Genomic DNA, 9,020 nt, shown 5'->3' on the forward strand with positions numbered 1-9,020 from the left:
AATGGAGCTCCCGCCTACTACTTTGAAAAAAAGATTTGTATCAACACTACAATTTTCCATCATTAAGACTAATAACACAGAGCCTAGTATACATCAAGGGGAATAAAAAGAAAAATCTCACATTCAAGTGGTGGCTGGGTGCTGACCTTTGTTCCCTTTTTTTGTGTACGACTTAACTCTTTACAAAAAAGAGCCACACGCCACACCAACATGCAGGTGAACTCCAGCTAGTACTAGCAAAGCACAGCATTCAGTCGGGAAAATCTGATAAATCTCCATGCAGGATAATGCATTTCATTACATATTCACTACATTAATTCTAGCTACATAAAAAAAGAAGAACAAGAAGAAGAGTAGAATTGAAAGTGACATTGGATTTTAGCTATCTGGATGCAAAGGTCAGTTTTTGCAGAGTATGAATTTGCATGTACAAGCTCCTTTGAAAACCAGATCAGTCTCAACAACTGCACATACAAAACTATGTGGGGAAAAAAAACAGACAATGAACTTCTTACTTTTACCCTAATGCATTTCATTATTTAGATGGTTTATGTCTGCGGTTGGCGAGGAAACTGGCCCCGATTCTAACAAATGTTTGTTCTGATGTGTTAAAGCAGTGTTTCTGAACATCTATTATTTTGCCATTTTTTTTTCTTTTTTTTTATTCAGGCAGTCTTAAGAGAGTAAGTAAACAAACGATATCCACCTTTGAGCCAAAAGTACTTGAAATCTTTACAGACCAAAGGTTTACAAACATCTTTCAACTTGGTCTCGCTTATTGTAAGATATTCACCATCTTTGCACAGCTTCTCTCTACTGCTACACTTTGAAAAGAACATTCAGGCAGCGTGTTGCGGTATTTTGTTGCCCCAAACCTCCAGATCTCTAAGGAATATTTTTAATTCTCCTCAGAGACCTAGAGGATAGGATGATGTCTTTGAAGGAGCAGCAGTCAAAATGATTTCATGAAAAGATCTCTCTGTGTGCCCTTTTGCTTTTCGAGGGATGCCTAGTGATCTTTAGGCCATAGTGTTGTTATGCTCTCTGTACCTCCATTTGCTTTAAAATATCTCTGAATCTGTATTTTTGTAACTATCTCTAGATTCTATTATCTGTGTGAGAATATTATGAATGTGTAGATTCATGTATCACAAATATATGACAGGTCAATCAAAAATAATTCAAACTTACAGTTGTAAATGTCATGATGAAAGTATCAATAAATAGCTTTTAATGTTTAATTCATAAGTATATGTTTTGATATTAATTTAGAACAATATGAAGCAGATTTTTAAAAAATAATCTCTTTCTATTAGATTATGCACATTTAAACAATAAGTGGCTCAGGCAAAATAAGTCATTTTAATGTCATCTGTGATGGATTTTTCTTGACAGCTACTGTAAATTACAATTACACTGCTTCTCTCTACACATGAAAGTAAGCATTGCAATAAATTATCTTTTATTTCAATCCATCATGTCTGCTTTTCAGAAACAGAAAACCTCAAATAAAAGTTCAGCATTATTGTAAGAAAAACACAGTAATTTGTGATCTAGTTTGAAACAAAAAAATGCACCACTTTGGAAAACAGTTGTTGGCTTTCAAAAATATTACTAATTATACTTAAACATTCCTGTCATTAGAAGGGATCCCTGAATTTCTGCATTCCTTCATTCGAAGACTACTATTTAGATTAAATTCTAGAAAGATTAAGGTAAAATTCCCTAACTGAGCAAATCAGGTGCCACTTGAAAGATCCTTTATTAGAGGTGTGTGACCCTTTGGAGATTAGTGTTGCTTACAGGATTCATGTAAAAATGAAAATAAAACTATTTCCATATGCATTTTGATTTCATTGTAAGATCATGTACTTAAACATAGTACTCCTCTGCCCTCTTGGGGAATGTATTTTTACTCATACAGAGTAGTTAAAATGCATTAAGAGATTTTACTTATCTAGACAACACTACAATTGAGTCCAGCTGCCTTGTGAAAAGAAATTTAACTGAAGAAAATGGTCACAAGATGAAATTCCTTAAAAGAAATTTCTCTTTCAACTATAAACTGTAGCTGAAACATGAACTGCAATAACACAGTATAATTGAAAAGTGAGTTCATCAGCTACCTTTGCACACCTCCTTCCTCTTCTCTCTCCCCCAGTATTCCATAAGAAAACCTTCAAATCATAAATGTGCTGGGCTCATGGGTAGGTGTAATACTATCATAAAGGATATTTAGTTAGAGTAAATCAGAACAGAAGAGCTAATATCAGGAGTGTTCTTATCATTAGATTTCAACAAGGAGAAGGAAGATTTCATGGTGAAATGTTCAGGGCAAAAAAACCCTGGGCTCAGAAACAGATCATGGCCCGGCTGGGGCAGGTGTTGAGGAGCAACTGCAGCACTTCTTGGACACTCCTGCCTAACCCACTATTTTTATTTTCCCCAACATAACAGTCAAGAGGTAGATGCAGCCTGTACCTTCCCATGCCACAGTTAAGGTGACTAGTACTTGCTTTTATGTTAGAGGAGTGGAGTTTGCTACTACAAGTCACCTGCATTGTCTCTATGAAATCAGATTTAAATCCTACAGTCAGATAAATAATCTTGTGCTCACCATATATCCCAAAATAGTATAAGGGGGCATACTTTTAAAGAGTAACTAGGAACATTAATGAGATTTTTTTCTTATTTAGTTCCAGTAAGTGTATGTTTAAAACTACCACTCCAAAAGGAAAATACCCTGAAAAGCAGACAGAAGTGTATTTTTAGCTCCTAGGAATCAAGCATTGAGATGGGCTCAACCAAGGAACTGAGAGAAATGTGTCCTGTTCTTTTCCTCTTTTCACCCGGCTGTGAATCCTCTAACCTTTGCATCTGTGACATGTAGAGTCTATGATACTCCTGTAGCCAGAAGTTCCAGCGGGACCCAGGGAGCAAATTGTTGTAGGAGAATGCACTCAGATATCTTTATCCACCTAGTAATTGCACAGCTTCTTTTATGAAGAGGAATGAGAGGTATGATGGGGGGAGGGACCCCAAGGGTTTTTTTCAGAGTGGGCTTTCTTCCTCTCATCGGAAATTAAAATGAAGATTGCCATTGTAACACACATTTAGGATGTAGCTGTGATGCCTGCCAATCAGCTGGATTCTGGGGGTGGTGGGTAGCTTCCTTTTTTCTTTTTTTAAAGACAAGAAAATAGAATAGTTTATATTGAATGCTCTTTGAATCACTGAGATTTGTTGGGACTGAACTAACATAGTTTACAGGTTTAGGTAGAAGCCGTTCTTATTTTTTTTTTAACTCAATCTAGATTATAATGTTTTATTTAATCATTTTTCTTCTACTTTCTTTCCACTCTCCATCCTTAGTTTCTATTCAGAAATTGTGTGGAACAAATAGAAACACCTTGGAAAAAATGTTATAGCTCCTGCCCACAGTGCAAAGACCCACAGAAACAACATAAGTATAAAGTTCAATTTATGAGATTAAAACGTTGACTTATTCCTGTCCTTGACACATGAGTAGCTTACACATTTCTACACTATCAGTTATGTCATAATTAAATTTCAATGAGAAGCTGACCACCTGCTGATTATAGTGACATCCTGGTCTAAGTGAAAATACTATAGAAATCTGGGGATGGTTAAAAATGTCTTTTAAAAATGCATACAGATACAATGTCTATATAGGTGCTGGCTAAAGCATTCATATTAAACTAAACTAGAGTTTGTTGGAAACTGTGGTTCTACAACTAAAAAGTTTGAGATTTTTAGGAATTGCAGTAGTGGTCCTATAAATGCAAATCCACTGTTACTGGTAGGGTTAGGGGCATTATGCCTTTCTTCCACATGAAAAGGTAAATCAGAGCCAGACATGGTCATACATACCTGTAATCACAGTGACTAGAGAATCTAAGGCAGGAGGATCACAAGTTCGAGTGAGGCTAGCCTGGGCAACTTAGCAAGATCCTGCCTCAAAATTTAAAAATGGAGGGGAAAAGAAAAGCACCCTTGGACTGGGTTCAATCTCCAATACCAAAAGAAATGGAATAAAAAGAAAGAAAGAAAAGAGGGCTGGGGGTGTGGCTCAGTGGTGAAGCTCTTGCCTAGCATGCACATTCCACCCGCAATGACTTAAAAAAAGAAAAAAAGAAAAAGAAAGAAAATGTAAATCATTGGTGACATATATGATCTTACCAGTCTGATGCTCCCAGAGCAAACATTTACCTGATTTCAACAAAAACTTTTCAAACTTGAGGGTAAAGATTTTAGGGTTGGAGTCTATGTGCTAGATTTAATTTATAAGAAATAGATGGAACACAAAAACTTTTGCATGTAGAATAATGAAGCATTAAGAATTAGGAATCACACACTAACTTAGGCATCATAGTGATGAAAAAGCTTTTTTTTAATGAATTTCATTAATAGCATAGGCCTGGAGTTGAACTCCAAAGTGATCACAAAGTTTTGGAGTGTTTCAAGAAAACTGACAAAACAGAGTTGACCTTTTATGTGAGCATGTTTTTGGTAAAATGTATAACATTTTGAAATAGGTCAGAATAAAGGAAATCATGGAAGTAGCAAGTCATATTTCTAGATTGTAATTTTCTTCTCTGTTTAGTCCCCAAATCAGTAGTAATTTGCACAGCAGTTTACCCATAAAACCATAAAAACCACATAGGTTTTTATGATCTGCATTATATGCACATATATCTTAGTTATGTGTATCAATCTATATTTGTGTGTATGCATATACATTGCTTGTCTAAAAATGACCTTGATTGCTATACTAAGGTACATAACTCAAACTACTATGTTAGATACATACCTTCTTTCTTCATATATCCAAGGGAGTTGTTACAAGCATCAGCAAAATCAAAAGTATTCCAGAATAAAGAAAATGGTAAGCTGGGCATAATGGTGTACACCTGTAATACCAGATACTCTGATGGCTGAGGCTTAAGGATTGAAAGCTCAAGGGCAGCCTCAGCAATTTAGCAAGATCCCAAATTAAAATTTTTTAAAGAGTAGGGGATGTAGTTCAGTGGTATAGGGTTTGCCTAGTGTGTGCGAAGTCTGAGGTTCAATCCCTAGCATCACAAAGAAAAAATAAATTATGATCAGACTCTAAATAGAATGTTTTTTTTTTCTTTTTCAGAGAATATTTTATAGTGACTTTCTTTTTATCTTAGTATGCATTTAAAACTTATCTACTTTAGTGAAATATCTTTTGGTCACTTTTAAAGCCGCATAACTCATCAGAATGGTTTGCAAGTCTGTCCACATTTCGTGGGACATGGAATAGGATCTTACTTCCATGGACATCCAGAAATTTGGCATCATGGTAAGAAAATTAATTTGGAAGCTCTTTATTGAATGGAATCAGGTTAAGGTAGTTTTGCTCCTGAAAACTTACTTTGAATTCACATTGTGTGTGTGTGTATGTGTGTAAGTATAAGGGTATCTACTTAATTTTAACCAGCGCATTACTATGTTACTAGATCAGAGCTCAGCAGTTTCAATCCTCAAATAAGGTTTATTTTACTTTTTGTCCTCTCATGAAGGGTGCATGGCTGGAAAGCAAAAGGGACATTTGTCTAGAAAAAGTTACTGAAAACAAAACACCACTGCATCAATGTCCCAGCAGCATGTACATATGACTGTTTTCTGTTTTTCTTTTTCTACCCCCATTTCTAACTGCTGACTGTTGTGGTTAAACTTCATTACATCCTACACAGCGTTGACAGCTGATGTATTTAGCAGCATGTACTCTTTTAGTGATTTCTAGATTATACCCACCCTTGTGTTCATTCCCCAGAATCCCCTATTTTTCACTGCCTGGGTGTGCACCCTACAGTGAGAAGGCAGAAGTGGGCCCGAAGTGGTGGGAGGATTTGGGTTAAGGTAGGAGGCAGCTGTTTAGAGGAACCCAAAGTGGATGCACATTTGGACAGGAACCAAAGGAAAGTTGGTCCTGGAGCCTAACCTTACTCTTGGGGTAGGACTGGTCTCTAAAGGAACTACTGCCTGAAACCTACCCCTTGAGGGTCCCTGGAGACTTACAGGGACAGAACCCCTTTGGGCCAAAGAGCTCCACCTAACAGCTCAGAAGAGGTCCAGTTGAGAGTGAAGGAAGGATCTTTCAGCCCTGTGCCCCACCCAGTGCAGATGCCTGGAGTTAATTTATTTGAGGATGAAGGTACCTCTCTGCCTGCTCCAACCTGCACACCAGGATGCTGCCCTCCCTTTGCATACTTCCTTAAGACTTCTTTCTCTTTGGGGTGAGGGTGAGGCCAGGAGATCTAGCAGCAGGTGACCTGGGGAACATGTGAGGGGTGAGAGGAAGCCCTACAGGTGTCTGAAACACCCAGACCACCGCACCAAGTCTTGGCAGAAGACTGGGGGTTGGGGGGAATCTGCTCAGAGCACAGATAGTGCAAAGATTGAGGCCCAGGAGCTTTGTGTTTTACCTCTTGGGCCACCCAGGAATCTGGAAGCCTTCACCCTTCCTTCCCCTAAAAGAAATAAAATTACCAAGTTTTTAAAGCAGACCCAACTCCCCTAATTGTGTTTAACTCTGCCTTCTCATTTCCTATTCTCACCCTTGCCCTGTCTGCCCTTTCTGTTTTGCAGCGAACGACAATGACCTTCCCATGGAGGAGGGCATGGCCTTCACCATAGGTAAATGCTGGGGCTCCTCTTTGGAGAGCCATGACTCCTGAGCGGAAACTGGGAACTGTTGCTGGCCTAGGCCGGCAGTCCTGAGAAGGACTAATAAAGCCAATCAGCATAATGAAATAATTCAGATGCATAGTAAATCAAATTAAATAATATCCTGGAGCCCCATCTTCCTAAATCAAATACTTACCAACACATTTAGGAGAAGGCAGCCATCCAACCTCTAATTCTGTTACCAGCATAATGTGGTGTTTGCCTTTTTGTTTTGTTTTGTTTTTTCATTAACACCCAGTAACTACAGGCGATTATGTCCCTTGCTCCCTGTCAGCAAGTGGCATGTACCCTCTGGCGGCCCATTCCTGGCTGATCTTGTGATTGGTGTCACCACCAAATCCCAATCACCTAGGGCCATGAAGACCTCATATTTCTGACTGTGGGACTTAATGGAGAAGCAATTAGAGTGAAATAAGAAAATTGTTATTTGCTGATTAATGAACATTTTGAGCATGTTTTAAAAATTCAAATATTTTAAAAAACTGACTGGTATTTATAAGAGGGACTAGTGTTTGGGTGGTTATTATCCACGGGGTCCTAATTAAGGCTTGATTAAAATGCCCTTCTTTCTCTAAAAAATTATGAACTAGGCAACTTAATACATTTTTTAATGCTGTAGCGTTTCCTCTTCCTACTGTTCAGTTTGTAGTATACGATGTAAGCAACATCAATTATCAGCCCTTGCAAGATGACAACATGAACTCGTGGTGAAGCACTTAAGGGGAGGGGGGGAATCTCCTTATTCTCTTTTTTTGATAATCAGTCGAAACAGTGTTTGACAAGAATCTGATGAGGTCACTGGAGTAAATATTTTCCCTCTTACAGAGCCAATCATCACCGAGGGATCCCCTGAATTTAAAGTCCTGGAGGATGCATGGACTGCGGTCTCCCTAGACAATCAAAGGTGTCTGCTTTCTGCCCTGTTGCTTTTAAATTGTTCGGGAAAGAAAGATAGGTCCGACGGCGCTGGCGAGCTACTGCTGGTGGTGGCCGCTCGGGCGCTTGGCGTGCGTCCTGACCGCTGCTCTGTGTTTCAGGTCCGCCCAGTTCGAGCACACAGTTCTCATCACGTCGCGGGGCGCGAAGATCCTGACCAAACTGCCCCACGAGGCCTGAGAGGCTGCCCGAAGGTCCCAGGGGCCCGGCGCCATTTTTCTCAATTTTTGAAATACAACTAGAGAACTTTTAGAAGAAACAGGAGCAGCAGGTCACGCAGCAACCCACCTGACACCTAATATCTTGGGAAAAAAGGCGGTGGGGATGGGAGCAGTTGGGAACTCAGATCTGAAAACGTGCCTGGGGCCATGCGGCTTTTGAAAGACGGGTCGGGGTCCTGGGCTCGGCTTCCCTGCGCGGGAAACGCATCTGGAGAGGAACGCGGACGCAGTCGTTTAGGAAAGGAGCGATTCTAGGAGCAGCAGTTTTCTCTTTTCCTTGTCCAGACTTTGTCCCAATGAAAAACCTCTTAAACTCATTGTGTCTAGGCTCTTTGCGTTTGACAGTTAAAACGGGGAGAGGGTAGGTAGTTTAATTTTTGAGTCTCTGAACTTTTTTACACACTCGCGCGAAAAAAACCCGAACCTAAATGTTAGATGGCATTTTTAAAAAGTCTGTTTCTCCCCCTGCGGATTCCACATTGGTCGTCCCTGATGGCTCTCCAGAGGCCAACACCTGCTCCCAACCCAGCCCCTTCGATTTATTTCCCTTTCACGCGGTTTTCCGTGAAAAGATTAGCCCGCAAACCGAAGCATTGATTGCAAACGTTTTCTTGGCTGTGGACCCTAGGCCTGGCCCTTGTTCGGGGTCTTATCACTCCAGAAACTAGACTTTCCTGGTCTGCAGCGCCTGTTCCTTCGCCCCTCAACCAGTCTTCCTAGAGATTGAGTTCAGATCCTCTCACTCCCCACGCATACACACGAGACCGTTTGTTGCACCAGGAATTCGCGCTGCGGGCCCACTCGCCCAGATGTAAATAGTATCTGACTGGTGAGCGAGCCGCTAGTCGCTAAACTGACCTCTTCCACATTAACCCTGATGGGACCCGCGCTCGCGCGCGGCAGTGGCCACGAAGGTCAAGTATTTCCAAGGCGCACAGGATCCCAGCGAGAGGAGATATGGACACTTTTGAGACAAGGGCCTAGTTTGACCTGGACTGGAGCTGGCAGCTTTAGTTCATTCCTCTAGCCGGCAATTCCAACCCGCTTCAGGAGCAGGAACCCACCTGTCCACACTGTTTCCCAAGGGCCATTCCTGCCGGGAGCAATTTCCCTTCCCTTCCTCTTGCT

General features: G+C 40.5%; 1 protein-coding gene across 3 annotated transcripts in view; it reads left to right on the forward strand.

Annotated features, from left to right (window-relative positions):
* The window catches only part of Metap1d (methionyl aminopeptidase type 1D, mitochondrial), an 81,556-nt gene extending 73,306 nt beyond the window's left edge, over positions 1 to 8,250 (forward strand). For 2 of the 3 annotated variants that reach the window (XM_047547570.1, XM_047547571.1), the window contains exons 6-9: positions 5,250 to 5,347; positions 6,637 to 6,684; positions 7,561 to 7,639; positions 7,773 to 8,250. In XM_047547570.1, coding sequence (XP_047403526.1) covers positions 5,250 to 5,347; positions 6,637 to 6,684; positions 7,561 to 7,639; positions 7,773 to 7,851 — 304 coding nt within the window. In that variant the 3' untranslated portion in view covers positions 7,852 to 8,250. The remainder of the gene's footprint in view (positions 1 to 5,249; positions 5,348 to 6,636; positions 6,685 to 7,560; positions 7,640 to 7,772) is intronic. The other variant, XM_047547569.1, reaches the window with a different exon arrangement.
* Positions 8,251 to 9,020: the final 770 nt, after the last annotated feature.

Source organism: Sciurus carolinensis, chromosome 3 (genome assembly GCF_902686445.1).
Source record: "Sciurus carolinensis chromosome 3, mSciCar1.2, whole genome shotgun sequence".
NCBI classification, from domain to species: Eukaryota; Metazoa; Chordata; class Mammalia; order Rodentia; family Sciuridae; genus Sciurus; species Sciurus carolinensis.